The following is a 21,494-nucleotide window of genomic DNA, read 5'->3' as shown; positions in this document are numbered from 1 at the left end:
ATGACCCAGATTCGAACATGTCAAAAATTTCATGAAAAACATTCTGACAAAGTTTTAGGAAGATTGGGGCAAAAAAGTGGCCTCTAGAGTGTATACAAAATTTTCCTTCATGACCCAGATTTCAAATACTCCAAGACTTCATGATAAACATTCTGACCAAGTTTTATGAAGATAGAATCAAAAATGTGCCCCCCTAGGGTGTAAACAAGCTTATTCTTTGATTTGACCTGGTGACCTTGTTTTTGACCCCACATGACCCAGATAAAAATTCATCCGAGATTTCATGCAGACAAACATTCTGACCAAGTTTCATGCACATCAAATGAAAAATGCAGCCCCTATTGCATGCTCAAGGTTTTTCTTTTATTTTAACAGGTGACCTAGTTTTTGACCCCAGATGATCAAGATTCGAAATTGGGCTTAAGATCATCATTTTGACCAAGTTTCATGAAGATAGGGTCATAAACGTGGCCTTTGGAGTGTTATCAAACTTTTCCTTTGATTTGATGGTATGACCTAGTTTTTGATCCAACATGACCCAGATTAAAACTTGACCTAGAGGTCATCAAGACAAACATTCTGACCAATTCTCATGAGTTTCAAACTTAAACTGTGGACTCTAGAGTGTTAACAAGATTTTCCTTCGATCTGGCCTAGTGCCTAGTTTCATGAAGATAGGGTCATAAACGTGGCCTTTGGAGTGTTATCAAACTTTTCCTTTGATTTTATGGGATGACCTAGTTTCTGACCCCACATGACCCAGTTTCAAATTTGACCTAGAGATCAAGACAAACATTCTGACCAAGTTTCATAAAGATTGAGTCACAACTGTGGCCTCTAGAGTGTTCACAAGCTTTTCCTTTGATTTGACCGGGTGACCTAGTTTTTGAACCCACATGACCCAGACTCAATTTTGACCTAGAGATCATCAAGACAAACATTCTATCCAAGCTTCATAAAGATTGAGTCACAACTGTGGCCTCTAGAGTGTTCACAAGCTTTTCCTATGATCTGGCCTACTGACCTAGTTTTTGACCCCACAATACCCAGTTTCAAACTTGACCTAGAGATCATCAAGACAAACATTCTGACCAAGTTTCATAAAGATTGGGTCACAATTGTGGCCTCTAGAGTGTTCACAAGGCAAATGTTGACGGACAACGGACGACGCACATGTCACAATGACCAGTCACAATACCTCACCTTGAGCACTTTTAACCAACAGGCGATGGTGACGCCGACAATGGGGCGAGTGCAATAGCTCTACTTTTTCTTTGAAAAGTCGAGCTAAAGCTTAGTACCCCATAAATATTAATGATTTCACAATGTGTGACAAAGACTAACCTTTGGATCAGGTTTGCCAGAGTTCCTGAGAGCTTCAAGAGCTTGTGTTTTGTTGAGGATTTTTGTGTTCAGCTGTTGAAGTTTCTTCTCAGCTTCGTATGCCTGCTGCGAGAACATTTTATCTTCTTCATCCGACCAACCTTCCTTTGGCTCGAAGAATAGCTCATCTGAATACAACATAACGAATGTATCATCAATACACAGGTTAAAGATATATTAGACCCTAAGTCATATTTGAAAGTATGAACACTTACATCATTGTATCAAAGTAAACATAAAATTAACATTTTGTGAGTATAAACAGTCTTCTGTGTTATGTTTAAAACAGCACACCAAATACATGTATAGCTAAGTATAGGGCCGAACTTAAAATATTCTTTGTTTCCCCATCCCGACCCTAGCTGACGAAGTTCGGGTAGGTAGGTAGGCAGAATATTTTTTTTTTTTTTTTAAATTCGTCACTATTGATCCACACAAAAAATTGTAGAAGAAAAACTTCAAAAAATACCAACAATCTGACATACATATATAAATATCAGTTATGCAGTATTCTTTAAAAAGATCATAAGATTGATTTCATACTTATTCTTTAAACAATTGCCAAAAGTTAAAAAAATATTTTTTGTTTGGTTTTGGCAATAAAATCTTTTGGGTAGGGCCCATTTTCACTGGGTAGGTAGGGGATGGGGAAACAAACAATATTTTATTTTAGGCCTAGTATAAATGTGTGTACTACCAATAAAACTGAGAAAAAAAGTTTTTTAACAAATGACTGTTAATCATGACATTCAAATGTGAATGTAGCTCTACAAACACAGTTACATGTAGTTTATATATTTAGTCAAGTTAAATTCAATTGCTGAGGGGTTTCTACTTTAAAGGCACTGACCTCCAGATTTTGGCTAAAAAATTATCTTTCTTTCAAATTGAAGTTTGGTCATATTATGAACAATAGAATATGAGTTTTTGTTTCTAAACTATTTGTAATATGCCAAATCAAGAAAAAGATGACCGCGTCGGGAATTGAGCCCGGATTGCCGCGGCAATAAAGAAGTTTTCCGTTGTCGTTACCAATACCGCTGTACAAAGTGCGTTAAATATAGATATTTATAATTGAAGCAATTTACCTCACGTATAGCGTTACAAACGCTTTTCGATTTTCATCGTAAAAAGTAGTAAAAACAACTAATTCTCATGTGTTTTCGTAACATATGGTCTGTCAGTTATTAAGTTTCAAAGCATTCTTAAGAAATACAGCATTAATTTCCAGATATCTAAAAAAATCTTTTTTTTTTTATTTTCGAACGATCTGGAGGCCAGTGCCTTTAAGGATAGTATATAAAAGTAAACTATTTTAGCGAAAGATTCATATTGGATATCTTTAAACACCACAATAGTCATGTCTTAATTTTTGATCCAATTATTGTGTAAAAATGTAATTTCTCGGGTATGAAATTTTGTGGTTTGACCAAAATGGCTCCTTTGTGTGGGTATATTAAGTGGATTTCACCTTTTGAAGATTATATGAATGAGAGTTCTATTTGTTTGTTGGCATTTAATTTCATGGATTAAAGCAACCTTCATAACAACAAAAATTAACCCTTACCCTGCTAAACTTTTATAATGAACTTGTCCATCTTTCAATTTGGACAGTACCATTAACTGTTAAAAGGGGTGCATACCAAAAAGATACTGACTGAATGGCGAACACGGATGTGCAGGCTGATCATGATCTGCGCTGGTTGCAAAGGCAGAATCAATCATGTCCAGCATGATAAGGGATAAGCTCTCACAAATATCAATAATTTCACAGAAAACATATAAAACAGGACCCTACATTTTCTTTTGAAAAAAACAAAACAAGAGCTGTCCATAAGACAGCCAAGCTCAACTATTTGAAATATTGTCCCAGAAGCAGGAAAATATTACCCAAAATGTTAAATATCAAAAGAGTTTTAAGTTCAAAAGGGGACATAATTTGACCAAAATGCATATCAGAGTTATGGGACTTGATGCTATCAACTAGTTTTATAACCCCGAAGGCACATGTGAAGTTTCAATTCAATATCTGCATTAGTTTTGGAGATAGTAACTTGCATGTAAAACTTTAACCAGAATTTTTTAAGTCCAAAAGGGGGCATAATTTGCCAAAAATACATGTCAGAGTTATGGGACTTGACCCAGTGAGGTTGGTAATTGATCTAGAAAATGAAAAAATAAGTTTCAAATCTATATGCCTTTAAGTAATAGCTGTATGTACTTGCACGCAAAACTTTAACCAGGATTTTCTAAGTCCAAAGGGGGCATAATTTGGCTAAAATGAAGGTCAGAGTTATGGGACTTGATGCTATCAACTAGTTTTATAACCCCGAAGACAGATATTAAGTTTCAATTCAATATCTGCATTAGTTTTGGAGATAGTAACTTGCATGTAAAACTTTAACCAGGATTTTCTAAGTCCAAAAGGGGGCATAATTTGCCCAAAATACATGTCAGAGTTATGGTACTTTACCCAGTGACGTTGGTAATTTATTTAGAAAAATTAACCCTTACCCTGCTAAATTTCTGTAATGAACTTGTCCATCTTTCAATTTGGGCAGTACCATTAATTGTTAAAAGGGGTGCTTGCCAAAAAGATACTGACTGAATAGCGAACAGTGCAGATCATGATCAGCCTGCAAAGGCAGAATCAATCGTTTCCAGCAAGATTATGGTTAATTAATGGTTAAAAAGTCCTCCTAAAAAGTCCTTAATGATCTGAATAGAAATCTGAGACATATAGTCAAATATGTCAAAAGCAGGCCCCTCTGACAGCTGGAGGATGTATTACCTTTTCCTGCAGAACCAGTTGTCTCCCCTCCTTGCTCTTCAGTTAAAGTCACATATTTATGGTAGAGGTCACTGACAAGGAATGAAGGATAATGCTGCCTCTCTAGTACTTTGTATACTTGCTGCTGTGCTTCAAAGAACGCATCTGGTCCCTACAATATTTAGCATTACAACGTCTAATAATATGAAAAATATTCATTTACTTTCTCCCTTATATCAATACTGAAAACTGTCCAAAGCAACTTGGCTGTCCAACAATGGCTTTCTTATTTGCAACTTCTCAACTTTGGAACATATGTTTTGTCCGAATTGTTGAGTACATTTACTCTCGATCAGGCTGACAAAAAGTGAAAGAAACAATCTAGAATGCAAGTGTAGCAGTGTGTATATAATGTATATAATTAGTCTATGATATCGATTGTCTGATTAGCTCAGTTGGTAGAGCATCTGACTTGCAAGCAGAAGGTCGCAGGTTCGAGTCCTGTATCGGGCTGCACATTTTTCCGCTCCTATTAATACACAAGCATGAAAGCATGGTCATACTACCTTGACTAAAATTTCAGTGTGTTTTAACATTAAAACTGGTAATTATCACCTAGCTACCCTAGAATAAGTCAGTGGTTGTCCATTCAATGTGAAAGAACCTGCACAGTTACCTGTATAGGCACAGCACAAGACTGTAGGTTCAAATACCACACGAGGTGTATTTTCTCTGTGATGACTGACTGGAAACTGTGCGTGTTCAGCCATATGTCTTCCATACATGGCTCATGCCGGGGAGTTACTTAGATAGAAAGCAGATTAACCTTTACCCTTCTAAATTTCTATAATGGACTGGACCGTCATTCAATTTGGGCAGAACCATTTATTATTTGAAGGGGTGTTTACTGAAAATTTATTGACTGAATAGCGAACAGTGCAGACCATGACCAGACTGCATGGATGTGCAGGCTGATCTTGGTTTGCACTGGTCGCAACGGCAGAATAACGCCGCCAGCAGGCTAAATGTTAATACTGGTAAAAAATCAATTAAAACCTGTTAGGCAAACTGACAACCCATGAATCAATCTTCTGAACAAATCTATTTTACGGAATTAAAAAGTATCTTACAGAGTCACCCAGCATAAAAGTCTCCATTTTCTTGGCAAGTGATTTATCCACCTTGACAACACTTGTTGTGCTAGAGATATACCTCTGGTAGATGTCTGCACCCAGATGGTGATGCTGTTTCTAGTGTTGTAAAATAAATATATTATTAAGTCATGTTACGCTAAAAGGTAATTGTGCAATGAAAATACATAGTATTTAAAAATTGTTAACAGGCATGTTCTCTAAAGACAAAATACAGTGGAATATCTTTTAAATATGTAATTACTTTTTAAACCAAACCTGTTAAAAATACAACATTACACACTATCTTTAAACAAAATACTGTCAAAATTAAGGGAAAACACTTTAACAGCAGAATTACAAAGTTGATTCAGTCAAATTATACAGCTGGGTTGAAATTATTCACTAGTCCTTGATGATTACTGTAAGACATGAAAACCAAACATCTGAATAATCCAAATCAAACTACTGAATGAGAATTGTTCAAATGAAGCAATTATTACACTTGTCTTGAAGCTAGTATTTTCCAGCTACTGATACATAGTCAGTATGGATATTTTTCATTCTAAGTAAGATATTCAGAACGTTTCATATGGGTCTAGTGAGATATGGAATCAAAATTTAAGTTTTCAAATTTTATGGCCCACAATGGCTAAAATTTACAATTATGGAAATATCCCATCGAAATCATTGTTTTTTGATAAAAGATTGAAAACTAATCAAGATATCTTAAAAACTCAAAAAGATCCTTTGACTACCCTTGAAGTTCTTTAGAAAGATGTAAAAGTTTAATTGTATTATCATATATTTAAAGGGAAATCAAGGAAAAGCCATTGTAGGAAAAGGTGGATAAGAAAGAACAGTAACGTTGTTGTTGCTATATATATTTACCTTGTCTGCATCCTTCAATTTTTCAACAGCATTCCAAAACCTGAAAGGCAACAAAATTAATATGATTGCCTGAACATATATAGTTGAAACTCCATATCTAGAATTCCAAGGAATCAAGCATTTTACTTCGGGATAACCGAAATTCAACTTAAATGATATTCTGTGCACGTGTTTTTGGGATGGGGCTTGAAAATGTATGAGACAGCTGGAATTTTGAGATAAGTGAGTTTGAGTTTAAACTGTATTATTTACACCATTTTTACAAATAATGCAGTTAAAGATATTTAATGAATGTATGCAATGCTCAAATATTAAAGTGAAGACACAGATCCTGTTACCTTAGGAAGTTGCTGACTCCCTTAGTGACCATCACTAAACTGCAGTCAAGTTCAGAAAGGATAATATAAATGGTAAGAGAATCAGAGTTATCACTGAACATTGTACAATCTATGTTTCCTCAGACTTTGTAACATCTGTAGACTACATATAGTCAATAAAGTATTGAATATTCACCTCAAGTCATAGAACCAAGCCTTATATTGGTTGCTGAATATGTCTCTTCAAATGCCCACTTTTCTTGTTTTTGAGACATTAAAGTAACTAAACAAGGTTTAAAGCTTTCATTACAATTAAGGTAACAATAGACATCGGACAAAGGGACTAAGATCCACAATATCACTCTACAGTAAATTATTTCTCACCCTAGCAATGACTCATTGCTTTCTCTCTGCAGAAAATTTTCAAAATATCCTCTAGCAATTGCTGAATCCATTATTACACTAAATGACATCACCTGAAAAATAATGACCAAAACACTTGTAGAGTAAAATGTTATGAATTTTACCTCATTGACATTAACTAACAAAGCCATCAACTCATTACTTTTTTACTAATATGTAAAAGCTGATCAACATTAATGTTACAAACCATTTTTTAGATGACTGATTAGAACTGCAGATATATTTTTCTAATTTCTGTGAACCAGTTTTCATGACAGATATTCTTCCGCCACATGCAAATTTATATCAAGGTTCTTCACCTTTGAACCCATTCTTTCCTTTGAGGAGTTGGACACACAAGATTGTTCTCTATATTCTATATAGCAAAACTATCAAAGGGCCATAACTGTGGTAAAAAATGTCACAGCAACAGTTCCTTCCTTTATAGTCATCTGCACATCAAGCTTGTTCATCTGTGAAAATATGAAGCAAATCAGGCCAATAGTGTGGGAGGAGTTGGACACACAAGATTTCGGGACATACGTACATATGGATGTATGGGGACAGACGAATGGAAAGCACCAACACTATATATGCCCCCCACATAAATGTATATAATTTTAAACCAGCTTTTCTTCTTTTCTTACTTTTCAATCCATCAAAAAACAGCTTCAAAACCTTACTATTGAACAGTTGTATGTATTCAGATTTTAACATTTTTGTACCCATTTTTCCTTCATTTAATGACAATGTCTACTTCCAGCAGTGGAAAACAAATCCTGTGTTTATGGTGCTGCCTCAATTGAATATTACGCCACAGACACCAAACAAAATACGCCTTCCAGTTTCATCATACGGACTACATCTAGAACTATATTCTTAACGTTGAGCACAAAATGAGAGAGTTACCTGAGACATTTTTATCAAGGATTTTGTATGCCTGGCCAGGAATTGAAGCACAACCTCCCACATAATGAACATCTAAACCAATATAATTTGTGACGTCAGGGCAAAAAAAATTAGAGACAAGTACCTTACGGCCAGGTAAAGCTGAAGACTGTTTACTCCCCTCCTCTGTTTCCCCTGTGTAGTATTTATAGTCTGGTCCACCAAGTTTATGTATCCTTTTCTCACAGCGAGCCTTAGCAACTGTCAACTAGAAATATTGTTCTATTTTAATGATATGTTTGACAGTTTATGTTTGTCTGCACTATTTTCCAACTTCAGTTATCATGTATAAGCATATAGTCTAAAAAGTGCTAAGATTCTGTTCTTCACAAGAATATGACAACTTGCTCACATGATGATGTTTTGAATCAGAAGATCAAAAGTGGAGAAAGAAAGACTTTGGACACACTGCCTTATGTTAAATCATTGCAGAAAACAAACATGTTGCTAAGGGACAGAACTCAAGACTGATTCTTAGTCCTGCTCTCTACCTAATGAGCAAACTTGGCAATATATCCTGCCAGTTGTAGGTTACATGCAAGTATAAAGAGATGGAATAGCTTCCTCACTTACAAGTAGGAAGAATGACAAAACTTCCTCAATGGAAACCAGCTTTAGATTTCCAATGAAGAAGACTTGGCAAAGACTGAATTAGCTTCATACTTACATTACAACAGATAAATAAAACCACAACATAAAAATCATGTCATAAATTAGAATAATTTACTGACAGTCAATAACCCCTTATCAATTGCAGTAGCATAACATTTCACAACAGCTGTCTGATGACAGTACTTTACTATTTGAAGCTCTTCTACCTAATACCAGCTTACATACAAAAGCTTTAGCAAGTTTTTTTAAGTAGAAAAAGGGGCATAATTTTGCTAAAATGTAAGCCAGAGTTATGAAACTTGCTATGTGAGGTCATCTCTTAATGCCAAAGATGCGTGGAGAATCTGAAAACATTTGGTCAAGTAATTCCTGAGAAATATGCTTCCAAGCAAAACTGTCACAAATCTATGTTCAAAAGGGGCATGATTTTGACAAAATAAAAGCTAGGGTTATGTAACTGGTCCTGAGAAGTCATCTCGTAATGCCAAAGATATGTGTGTATTTTGAAAGCATTTGACCAAGTACCCAGTAGTTTCTGAGAAACCAGCTTACATGCAAAATTGTAACCTGAAATTCTAACTTAAAAAGGGGCATAATTTTGACAAATAAAAGCTAGGGTTATGTTACTTGTCCTGGGAGGTCATCTAATGATGCCAAAGATATGTGTGAAGTTTGAAAGCACTTGGCTTAGTAGTTTCTGAGAAACCTGCTTACATGTAAAACTTTAACCTTTTGACGTGGATGCAGACACCGACAGAAGATTGATTACAATAGCTTACTATTTGAAAATTTCATATAGTCAAGCTAAAAATGGCTATTCATGGGTTGACTTCATAGATTTTCAAAATTTAAAGATAAAATAAAAGTAAATTTCATCTGTTCAAAGAATTCGATTTCCTCTTTCACTCAAAATCATCTACAAATAAGTAGCCACCTGAATATCAGATTACACAGTAGCCATAAAATATCATGAAAAGATGCAACTAAAAGAATAAATTTAATTAATTAGTAAACCTGATTGATGTATCTTTTAAGATTCCTCTGTTTCAGAAGTTCTCCTTTTGCTGTACTTTGTCTTCTTTCTCCTTTACTGGTCCCCGGCTTATCTAGTAACAAAAATATTGCATCTCAGTAAATGAGTATCTTTTACTGGCCTGTCAAATGTAGTAATTTTTACTGGTCCCCAGCTATTACTGGTCCCTGGATTATCTAGTAACAAATAGTGTACTTCATTAGCTGAATACTGTGCTTACCTACATTAACTGACCTTTGGAGGTTTGATAAATTAAATTACTAGTCAAACCATTCGCTTCCCCTTCTCCAATTTAATCCCTCTTCAAATTAATAGTAGAAGACTTGATAAAAACTTGTTGAATTATTTCTCCTTTTTAGGAGAAAGAATAAAAAACATTCAACCAGATGGTAAAGCCACAGAACACATAAAAAATATGACACTTAAATGTTTTTGCATAAATACTGCCAATAAAGCAAGAATAGTTTTAGATAAAATGAGTATGTAAAGTTTAGTTTAATTATACTAATTTATTTTAGCTTGACTGTGGTGAAAGTTAAAGCTTATTTGAGTCACTAACGAGTCTGCTTCCTGGAAAAACCAGTACAGATAATATCTTAGAAGGCATGTTCATTGTCTAGTAGGGCTCTTTATCATGACATCCTAACTGAGCAGACAACCCTTTAATCACCAGTCACCATATGTATATAGTGATGAACACATGTATGAAATATTTTACCTGTAAAATTGGACTTTTTCAAATTGTTGATTGTAGTGGCCTGCATAATTTCAGTCATTATGTTAAACCTGTCAAAGGAAGAAAAATATCCACTATTAAAGTGCAATATTAAAGATATGTTCTGCAATACTGAAACTTGCAAAATTCTATCTTACATTTTTAAAACATATCCTTGGGAGGTTTTTTCTTATAATGGAAAGATTACAAAAAAAAGCATTGCTTTCCTTGTTCGCCACAGTCCAAAATGGCTGCTTAAGACAGGTAACCACTTAACACATGTTTTTGTTACATGTCATTCTACAATTACTGTTTACACTGTAACAGTACAGAAGGGATCCATTGTTTATTCTAGGTAATAGTCAAGAGATGTCACACAACTATACGTTTGTTTCGTACAAGTTAGTTACTGACAACTTCCATACATGAAATGAAAATGGGAGGATGAATAATTTCATACTTCAAAAAGAGCATATTTGCTATAAAATCAAATAAGGTAAAATCTTTCACCTCATAGTGTGACCTTAACCTTTGAGCTTAAGGTCACCACATCTTGATAGAACCTCTAGATTGACAGTCTTGCTTGATCACTACTAAAATGTTTTGGTGAATGGACACAACTTTACCAGGAATGTTTTCTGACTGTGACGTGATTTTTATATTTACCTTAACTGTTTCAAGTGTTCAATATCATCGTACTGCTCAATCATTTTAACAAAATCTTCGTAAGTTGCAGCGTATGTATAGGTTCTCCTGGTGTCTTCTGAGAGCTTCTCTCGATATTCAATATATGATAGTAACTGCAGGTTGATATAATCTGGGTCACATATCAAATCTATGGAGGGCTTGAGAACTGAAAAACCATAGTTAGCATTAACAACAGAAGGTAAACATATATAATAGCAGCAGTATTTCTGGCTTAGCCTAATAGTATGTCTTAACTAAGCAATTCTACATTTTTAACAGTTACGTGCTTTCATATGTAAATATATATAATTATACATATCTATTCTTAGGTTGTTTACAAAATGGTCACTGCTTTTTAACAGGTATGTAATATAATATTACTTTCTCTCTTCAGAAACGAACAAAATGCATTGTATTATAACATCATTTATTTACTTACTTGCTATAAATTGTTAATGTATTCAGTCTTGGTTCTAAAAATAGTAATGACAGTACCCAACTTTAACAGTTTCTTAATAGGTTAAACTAAAATGAAATGATAAGTACAGTATAAAAACTTGATTTTAATGCATGAAACTCGACGGCAGAAACCAATAACTTTTTGTAATTTCACCCAGTAAAGTCAAACTTATGATAAATATCATCTGTGACAAAGACAACAACCCTCATTTTGAACTGAAGGCAACTAAAATACCATATGAGCCGTGCCATGGGAAAAACAACACAGTGGGTTTGCGCAGTCTGGCCAGGATCCATGCTGTTCGCTTTCAAAGCCTTTCTGAATTAGAGAAACCATTAGCTAACAGCATGGATCCTGACCAGACTGCGCAGTCTGGTCTGGATCCATGCTGGTCGCAAAGCCACTATGTTGGTTTTCTCATGGCGCGGCTCATATGTCTACAAATAAAGCACACATTTTTGCTCTTCTTTTCTATACAGGCTTGACTGTATGATGGAATTTTCAGCCAGAAAAAAACTCTCACAATTGGGACTCAGTCCTCAGATTCTTCTCAACAATATATAAGGGATCTCCATGACTGAGTGGTTAAGGTCATTAACTTCAAATCACTTGCAACCCATCACTGTTGGCTCAAAACTTTACTAATAGGGTAAAATTCTTTCATGTGATGAAGACATCATGCTAGCTTACAGAAAGTTGATGGTTCTATCCACTGGCAGGTGCTCTGCAGCACCTTTAAGAAATTGCCATATGACCTAAAGTTGTGTCAATGTGATTCAAAATCCAACAAACACAGAATATAAACATAAACTTAACCCTTAGCCTGCTGTTGGCAGATGATTCTGCCTTTGCGACCAGTGCAGACCAAGATCAGCCTGCACATCCGTGCAGTCAGATCATGGTCTGCACTGTTCGCTATTCAGTCAGTAAATTTTCAGTGAAAACCCCTTTGAGTAATAAGTGGTACTGTCCAAATTGAAAGATGGACCAGTCCATTATAGAAATATAGCAGGGTAAGGGTTAAGAACTAAGCAGACCTGTATTAGCTACAACTTCTCTCAGTAGTTGTCTGATTGGTGGAGACTTGGAATAATATTTTGGCAGAAACACCAACAAGAGGGCCTCGCTGACTTTTCTCTGGAAGTTTAATTCCTGCTCTTCAGATTGTAGCCAGGGATGTAACACAAACTTCCTCATAGGTTCATCTGACGGTCCTCTGAAATCAGTAAAAGTACAATTAAAAGTTATGTTTTTCATATAAATAAATCATTAAATAAAGATTTTCAACAAAGTTGTTTTAAAGGCAGCAAATACTTGTATTAACTTACTATATAAAGCATTCAAATAAACGTTTTGTTGGAAGACAAACCACTTAGAACTCTAAATGAAAATTTCACCACATAAAAAGATACAGTGTGGACAGAAAATAATTCCTATTTGACCCATGATCCAAATATGCGACCCTGACCTTGAAACATGAAAGTTTTAAGTAAGTTGCTTTTTGCTCATCTTCTTATTACTGTTAACATTTGTTGTAAATTATTTGAAATTAAAAGATACAGAGTGAACAAAATAAATATAATCTCTATTTGACCTTTGATCTTATTGAGCAACCTTGACCTTAAACATGATAGAAAGTTGCTTTCTTTGTGTTGTTTCAGTATGGCTAGCATTTGTGGCATTTAATTTGGGTTATAAAGATGAAGAGTGGATTTTGTAATGGATTCAGAGCCTGACAGACAACCAGACCAAACAAGAGCTGTCACTTATAGTGACAAATGCCCCCGCAGCGCCTTGACCTTTGATCTGGTGACCCCAAAGTCAATAGGGGTCATGTACTCAATAAGTACTATCAGCATGTGAAGTTTGAAGGTCCTGGGTGCAGTGGTTCGCGAGTAAAGTGCCTTCATGCAAAAAGTTAACGTTGTGACAAACGAACAAACTAACGAACTAATATATGCCTCCCTTCGGGGGCATAAAAACAAGCTTGTCTTAATCGTACTTCAATTTTCTGGAAGACATAAAAGTATTGCCTAAGGCAATGGTTTCGACTAGGCTCTTACAATTAATCAGCAAACCACTCAATACAAATTTAAGCTAAATAACATACTTCTTTGTTGCCAATCGAATGTCTTGAAAGTGTTGTTTGAGTTTATTGACAACATCTTGTGTAATGAACTGGACAGTGTCTATTTTTGTCAATCTGTCACTGACGTTCTCTATCAGTTTCCACAAATCTGTCCTAATAAACAAAAGAAAACTATTTCAAAAAAAATGATTGAATATATTCAACAGCGACTTGTATATTAAAGTGTCATGTAATAACACTGAATAATTATATACAATCAATTAAGATGTCCAAAGCACGGGGACATAAAACAGTGTTGTTTCAGCAAAACATGGTACATTCTCTAATGCATGAAAGTTACTTCACAGAATTCAGAATAGGGAATCAAATATGCCATGCAAAAACATTTTGTGTTGCTTCCACAAATCTGAAGCTGTGTCTATGTATACAAATATAGTTCAATTATACTGAGAGAGCGTTTTTTTTGTTTTGGTCTATTATTTTATATAAAAGATTTTTAGAACTGGATGATATAACAGAACAGTGTTATTCTTAATTCACACACTCTGAATCAATTATTAGGCACACAAAAAAAACCCTCACTAAACCCATTTCACAATGGGACTTGCTACCTCCTGTATTTTAACATTTTAACTGTTAAATGTAGATGTCACATCTGGGAGACAATCAAAATCCCCTTGATCAAAATCCCCTCCACTGAAAAATGACAGGGTGTTACAAAATCCCCTTCATACTTTTGCAGGGGGTATCATAATCCCCTCTGTGATTTTTACTTCTTTCATCAAGTTCAAATACAACTATATACAACTTAAAAGTCTATTGCATAAAGCACGAAAATACAATGCCTTTAGCAAACATAAAATAATTTGGAGCACTGATATCTATATATCTATAATGTTAATCGCAGAGGGGATTATGATACCTCCTGCAAATGTGTGAAGGGGTTTGTAACACCCAGTCATTTTTCAGTGGAGGGGATTTTGAACAATGGGATTTTGATATACACTCAAGTTACATCCACCTACATTTGGCATCATACATGTGCTTCACTATTTCATCTACTTGTTCACAAAAAAGACAAATAAGAATCAATATGAAATATAGCAGGTCCATGTTTTAATATATTTAAACACTTTAAACTGGTTATATGCCACATATAATATTTATTCCACAGGCATATAACCTTTGCTCATTTTTAAGATACCTTAAGGAGGTAGGTTACCTTGTTACAAGGGTAAATTCAAATTAGTTGAACCGCAGCATCTTTTTGTATTTCGTGTAATATGAAGTTTTAACTGCTAAAATATCAGTTTCGTTTGTCTCTGTCCCTTCAAGTTCAATTTTTATCCAGGTTTGAAGAACATGACCCTTCAAAGGTATTTTATATTGAAAGAAGAAGGAAAATACGGATATTTAACACTTTTCAGTGTATTTTAGTTTCATTGATATCCGTAGAAGTCAGCATAATCTATAATTTTACTAATATGCACGTTAGCTTTCTAATATAAGCTTAAAATGTATATGTCGCGGGGCTCGTGTTTCCATGGTAACGCATTTTCTCTCATTTTTAAACAACTATGTATAAAAATAGGGGTTTTCGACAGCTTCAGTGCCATTCTGTTAATGACCAAAATGGAATATTTGGGTAATATTATTAGCAAAATACCAAGCACTATACATGGTACCCTATTTTTCTTAAAGTTTAAAGTAACCATGGCAACAGAGATGTTTAAAATGGCTTATATCTTGCTTTTTGTCGTAATTTCTTATAAAATAATATTGAATAAGATTATCTTTCTAGTTGATGTAGCTTTAAAACATATTATTTCTAACGTAAGTTATATTTTCGTGTTATCTGCATTTATTCAAACAAATTTCTAAGCTTAGAATACTTACAGCAGTACCCATCGTCTGGCATTTTTCATGGAAAAATCGTTCAGCATGCTACTATTATTCTCATGGATATTGTTGAAATGAAAAAAAAAAGCCGAAGCTGTGTTTCCTAAATAGACTAGTGTCAACGCTATTGAATTTTACATTTAGATACATAGGTCACGGGCTTCGTTTCCATGGTAACATCAATTCAATTCAAGAAACCACAATTTTCTACTGAAATTTGAACAATTTTAGATCTTAGTTTTAGTATATAAGTAACTTGAAAATAATTTGAATAAAGAAAATGCACAGAATTACGTACTTTCAAGATAAAAGCTATTAATTTTGCGCGGTAACTGACACGTAACATCATGACGTCATTTTAAGGCAACATTGTTTTGAAGCGTTTCTGCGGCAATTTATTCATTATTTCTGCATTATTAAACCATAAAGCGTCAGATCGATGACAGGTCTATGATTTGTTTTCAGAAGAATGAATATACAAACACATTTAGTTTGTCGTAAACGTCGTCGTAAACCGTCACGTTAGCTTCCGGTTGGACATGCGCACATACAAATATAAAGGTAACCTACCTCCTTAAAACATGATTCTGTTATAAATTATATTCTATCTTAATTAAAGTATGAAAAATAAGACTTAGTAATATCTTACTGTAAATATGTTTGCAGGGAATCATGGTCTACTGATAGGTCCTTGTACCATGTCAGTATAAAATCACGCAGCAGCAAATTTATAATATCTTGTAAGGCTAAATCCATGTTGCGTGAAATCACCACTTTATTCAGGCCTGGCTTAAACTCTGACCTAGCCTCCTGTGAAAATAAAACATGTATCAGATACATAATTGAGCCGTGCCATAAGAAAACCAACATAGTGGGTTTGCAACCAGCATGGATCCAGACCAGCCTGCACATCCGCGCAGTCTGGTCAGGATCCATGCTGTTCGCTTTCAAAGCCTATTATAATTAGAGAAACCTTTAGCGAACAGCATGGATCCTGACCACTGTGCAGATGCGCAGGCTGGTCTGGATCCATGCTGGTCGCAAACCCACTACATTGGTTTTCTCACGGCACGGCTCAATATCATGTCTATTGGCATTGCTGTAGCCTTCACAAACTTTTAGAAATTCTGTTTTCAATATATACATGTATAAATTATACCCTGTAGACAAAAATGTTTCTAGAGCAGGTCAGTATAACTGTAATATTACACAGTGACTATCAATTTGTTCAAGCCACATATGGCATTTGTTTGTCATCAATTTCTGTTCCAAGCAAAGGAAACTAATATAAATCTTCTACTGAAAATTTAGCATCTTTACTATTGGCAACATTGAAATGCAGTAAATTTCCTTTAGAATCAGTAATTTCAAATGCTTCAATGGCAACACAGAAATGATACAAAATGGCATTTAAAACTAGAAGAAAACTAGAAAATATACAAGGAGCCTGACAATGCCGCAGTCTGAATATAGCAGGGGTTTTCTTATAAAGTAATTATCTTTTTTCAATCAAGTATGGTACTGTAGGATTTGCTAATTCTTGCATTAGGCCCACTTTATATATTTAAATAAAGATGATGGAGGTAATGGAAGGATGCCACAGGAAAAACATTGTGACAATAAAGCTACCTGCTCATGACAAAGATTACAAAAAAATCCAAGAAGTGTTTTTCAATCATCCTGGTTCATGCAGCCAGACTGTCACAAAATATAGACTTTGTTCAGCTTTGGATGAATCTGCATCCAAAGACAATATGACTTCGACTTACTTATAGGTTTTTGCCAAGAGCTACTTTCTACTTGTCTGTATAATGGTTATAGAGTAAAATATGATGAAATAATTACATGTCCATACGGGCTCTGAGCCAAGCTGGGCAAGCAGGACAGTTGATTTTGCCGACCCTTCTGCCACTGACTTACCATCATATTTTGTAGAACTAAACTGATGTGAGGATGCCTTAACGCCTTGGGTAGTTCCGGTGGAGTGTACTGCTTCCCTCGTACCAGCGCCCATGATACACCTAGATATATTCCTAGTGTACCCACGGCAAGATGAACACAGATAGTAAATGTTGTAAACAGCAAGTCGTAGTGGTAGAGAACTGCTAATATACCAATAATACATCCACAAGCAACTGGTGGCGGAAGACTCATCACTGCTATAACAGGAAATTACAGATGATTTATAATAATTGTAACAAAATACAATGCGCTCCAAAAGTCTGGTGACATGTGAGAAATAAACAGTTTTTCATTAGAAAGTAGGCCCCTATATAAATCTATAAATATTTTCAACACAGAGCAAGACTTTAACAGCATAATTATATTTATTATATTGATTATTTAGAAAGTAAAAACTGGTGTGTACAAGAATTTCGACCATATTTACATTTATTATAAATTATACATATTTTATAATATAGGAGGTTCGGTTGATGCCTCAGGCTGGAAAGTAGAAACTGACACTGATAGGAGGTTTAGTTAATGCCTCAGGCTAGAAACTGATACTGATAGGAGGTACAGTTGATGCCTAAGGCTAGAAAGTAGAAACTGATACTGATAGGAGGTTCGGTTGATGCCTAAGGCTAGAAACTGATAGTAGAGTTCAATTGATGCCTCGTGCTATAGGCTAGGAACTGATAGGAGGTTCAGTTGATGCCAGGTCCTTCAATGCTAGAGGACAGGAGTGTAGTGGTTGTAGGTATAAAGGCCACTTCCAACAGCCATAGCTGTTCAGCTAACCCTTCAATGATGTGGTTAAGAGTGTCTGCCTACAGATCACGAGGTCTGGGGTTAGATCCTGGGTATTTTACTACATTAGCAAAATTTAATTCAGTGCTATAACAAGGTTTCAACCTTCCTTATAAACAGAAAGAATATTCTAATCATTGCTTTTGTCCTAAAAGACAGACAAGGAACAAGTAGCTTAAAAGTGCATATGTTTTTTGTAGTCCGAATTTGTATGTCCGGATATATATTCACTAAAGGAAATAGGAAAAAGTGCTAAACTCTTAATCTTTTATTAAACATGAAATGATACATTAATCCTTTAATGAGAGTAAAACTTAAAACCTTCAAATACAGCTGGTGACTGTTCACAAGTTACAAATTTACATTGCCGAAAATTGCAGACAGCTGATTTTATTTCCAATAAAATAGAAAAATTATGACGAAAATTTATTGGGTACTTTTTTCTTTGAAATTGCATTCAGATGAATTTTGTGGGAATGAACAGTGGCAGGTTTATTTCAAACAAATAAACTTTATACAAAATCCTTGTTGGTATAATTTTTACGTTTTTTCCCCATTTATTTTTAAAAATTCAAATTAATATTTCGCTTATAAAATTAATGTGACTGACGTCAAAACAAAACAGGTGCCCGCATTAGCAAAACATACATGTGAATGGCGGGGGTGATGAACTTTGAAAAATTAAATTTGAAATGTGTTTGATCACACATTTTAAACAACAAATTTAGGAACAGGCTCAAGTAGACATATAAAACAATAGAAATGTCACACGATGATGGAAATTGGACGCCTGCCAGCGAGGACTATTTAAGGAGAAGTTTCCCAGTTCACCGCGCGTGCCGAGACGGTGATATTGAACAACTTGCCTCTTTGTTGTCTGCCGGCGATTTTGATTTGTATGAAGAAGACGATTTTTACGGCTGGTCACCTGTACATTGGGCAGCATATTTTGGAAAGGTAATTTTGTAGTCATGATTGATGTGAGTTTCAGTTTAGAATACAAAGTTTCCATAAATTCTAAAAAAAAATGTAAATGGCCTTGACCCAAATAATTTTCAGCCAATGTAAACCGAAAGTAGTCACGTGACAATTATTCAGTGGGGAGAATATGGCGTGTGGCATTAGATTACTTCGTTACTTGCATTAGTAATCTTACTAAATTTGTTATTTCGTGACATGCAGTAACCTTGAATGATGTTAGAAAATATTTTGTTTTTAATCTTATAATTATTTTGTTTACAAACAAGAGCTGTTATAATGAGTCAGTGTCATAATTCAAAATTATTATTAATGTGATTCAGTTACAATGCTTGACGCTTTTGCTGCAAAGAGGTGGAAATTGTGATGCACCTACAGAACGATTAAACCAGACTCCATCTCATATAGCAGCTTATGGCGGTTATTGTCACTGTTTAAAATGGCTTCTCCACTGTGGTGCCACTATAAATAGACAGGTATTGTTTGTTTTCTTATGATAATAACACTTGAAAGGGAATATTTGAAAATCTGATTGCAGCATTATGGTTTGCCAATTTAAAGCATTACATTGCTTAAATATTTACCCAAAAAAAAATACGTTAGTTAACTAAAGCCTGTTTAGTAAAAATTAAGAGTATTTTGAGCAATGAAATAACAGTGAAGCAAATGAAAAATTGTCATCAGTTGATCCTTTTCACAAAATACATTGCTATAGTCTATGTAAAACTTGATGCCATTAACTGTTTGGAAGTGTTTGAAGGTCATGCATATTTTACTTTGACACAAAGTGCTGCTTTTAGCTAAAAATATTCCCTTTCTATGGAGATAATTGCTTATTCAACTGAAACACCTACCACTTTTCTACATTGTAGCTGGCTTGTTTGAGACGCTTGACTAATTCCTTGGAGGGAATAGTGAAAGGGTGTGATGTAGTGTCCTCCAGGTTTTCTCAAAGCCCTGCACATTTAAGTGCTTTTGGAGGTCACCCACAGTGTCTCTACTGGCTGGCTCAATCAAAATGTGATCTAAATGCACAGGTAATAGGTCCATTTCTTTTTGCTGCAGCTTGGATTGTATTGTGAGGCATGATTATTTGAGAATAAATTCAGTGTAATATTTCCTTTCTGACTTCAATTCAGTTGCAAGGCCATCCTCATTTCTGTTCATTTCAGCCTTAACCCTAAGCATGCTGGCGGCAAGTGATTCTGCCTTTGCAACCAGTGCAGACCAAGATCAGCCTGCACATCCGTGCAGTCTGATCATGGTCTGCACTGTTCGCCATTCAGTCAGTATCTTTTTGGTAAGCACCCCTTTCAGCAGGTAATGGTACTCTCCAAATTGAAAGATGGACAATTTCATTATAGAAATTTAGCAGGGTAAGGGTTAATGAATATTATAGGTCAGTGGTTCTACTGAGGTGCTCATCCATGCACCTGAGTTTCATTAACAGGGAGGGGTGGGGAATTGGGCAGGGTTTTCCTCTGTTATAGTGGTGTGGGTCTGACTACTTTTGCTGTGGCAAGTAAAGTTCAACATTAAAGGTCCCCCATCCCTCTGCTTTGCCACTTCCACCTTCTGCTTCTGTAATAATTGAAACTCTGCATACCTAAAAAGAAGGAATCGCTAAATGATATTTTATATGTTAAACATGAAAATGTAATTTAAAGCCAAAATGTTGTAAAAAGTTTCCTTCAGCCTTTATAAGTATGTGCACAAGTTATTGTTATAAAGTGACTTGCAAAGTATAATGGACTTGCAAAGTATAATTACATGTCATTATGGAAAATTCAGTGATATTTGAATATGATTATACTCAGTGATGGATTTGTGATAAATGCACATGTTTTACGTTATTTTGCTTTCTTCGTACACTTGTCTTACATGGTTGTGATTTCACTTTACATAACTTTCTTGGTGTACCTTACTTATCTTTATAATTACTAATCTAAGTTGGGTTAACTAATAACTTGAAGTCTTGAACTTAATTTTAACTTGTTCACGATCTTTGCAATACTGTATTATATAGCCACTTGTTCATGTTGATTCTGCATGTTTAGGTGTTGGAGAATGTTAACAATAAGACGTATGTGACGTTTGTTACAGCTTTGAATGTTTTTACACTTGTTTATTGTTAGAAGGTGAGTAAAGATCACTACAGATGATACACCTTAGCCAAACGCTAGTTTTTTAAAATGTAACATGCCACAGAATTTCACTGTCTTAACATGATTACTATTACATGGCCAAAATACATGTCAGAGTTATGGGACTTGACCCAGTGAGGTTGGTAATTGGCCTAGAAAAAGAAAACAGTTACAAGAAATTACAAGAGATTACAGCCCAAGAAATAGACAAGAGGACATACTCTATTTTCCTATTCCTATTAATTAATTAGTTTTAACTGTTCTTAAAATAGGGTTGCTCAAAAG

General features: G+C 34.9%; 2 protein-coding genes across 7 annotated transcripts in view; one reads left to right on the top strand and one right to left on the bottom strand.

Moving 5' to 3' along the window:
* LOC123557979 (sorting nexin-25-like) overlaps positions 1 to 18,561 on the bottom strand; it is a 53,720-nt gene extending 35,159 nt beyond the window's left edge. Inside the window, exons 1-14 of one of the 2 annotated variants that reach the window (XM_053544358.1) lie at positions 18,409 to 18,561; positions 17,257 to 17,495; positions 15,986 to 16,146; positions 13,459 to 13,590; positions 12,386 to 12,564; positions 10,868 to 11,054; positions 10,205 to 10,272; positions 9,468 to 9,559; positions 7,927 to 8,049; positions 6,876 to 6,967; positions 6,175 to 6,214; positions 5,284 to 5,403; positions 4,175 to 4,325; positions 1,345 to 1,511 (exon numbers count right to left, since the gene is read on the bottom strand). In XM_053544358.1, coding sequence (XP_053400333.1) covers positions 1,345 to 1,511; positions 4,175 to 4,325; positions 5,284 to 5,403; positions 6,175 to 6,214; positions 6,876 to 6,967; positions 7,927 to 8,049; positions 9,468 to 9,559; positions 10,205 to 10,272; positions 10,868 to 11,054; positions 12,386 to 12,564; positions 13,459 to 13,590; positions 15,986 to 16,146; positions 17,257 to 17,495; positions 18,409 to 18,544 — 1,887 coding nt within the window. In that variant the 5' untranslated portion in view covers positions 18,545 to 18,561. The remainder of the gene's footprint in view (positions 1 to 1,344; positions 1,512 to 4,174; positions 4,326 to 5,283; positions 5,404 to 6,174; positions 6,215 to 6,875; positions 6,968 to 7,926; positions 8,050 to 9,467; positions 9,560 to 10,204; positions 10,273 to 10,867; positions 11,055 to 12,385; positions 12,565 to 13,458; positions 13,591 to 15,985; positions 16,147 to 17,256; positions 17,496 to 18,408) is intronic. The other variant, XM_053544359.1, reaches the window with a different exon arrangement.
* A 136-nt stretch (positions 18,562 to 18,697) lies between these two features.
* Positions 18,698 to 21,494, top strand: part of LOC123558669 (ankyrin repeat domain-containing protein 10-like) — a 29,412-nt gene continuing 26,615 nt past the window's right edge. For 2 of the 5 annotated variants that reach the window (XM_053544363.1, XM_053544364.1), the window contains exons 1-2: positions 18,699 to 19,044; positions 19,938 to 20,102. In XM_053544363.1, coding sequence (XP_053400338.1) covers positions 18,850 to 19,044; positions 19,938 to 20,102 — 360 coding nt within the window. In that variant the 5' untranslated portion in view covers positions 18,699 to 18,849. Of the gene's footprint in view, positions 19,045 to 19,388; positions 19,542 to 19,937; positions 20,103 to 21,494 lie in introns of all 5 variants that reach the window. The other 3 variants (XM_053544360.1, XM_053544361.1, XM_053544362.1) reach the window with 3 other exon arrangements.

The sequence above is a fragment of the Mercenaria mercenaria genome, chromosome 5 (genome assembly GCF_021730395.1).
Source record: "Mercenaria mercenaria strain notata chromosome 5, MADL_Memer_1, whole genome shotgun sequence".
NCBI classification, from domain to species: domain Eukaryota; kingdom Metazoa; phylum Mollusca; class Bivalvia; order Venerida; family Veneridae; genus Mercenaria; species Mercenaria mercenaria.
This window is presented reverse-complemented; position numbering and strand designations above follow the sequence as displayed.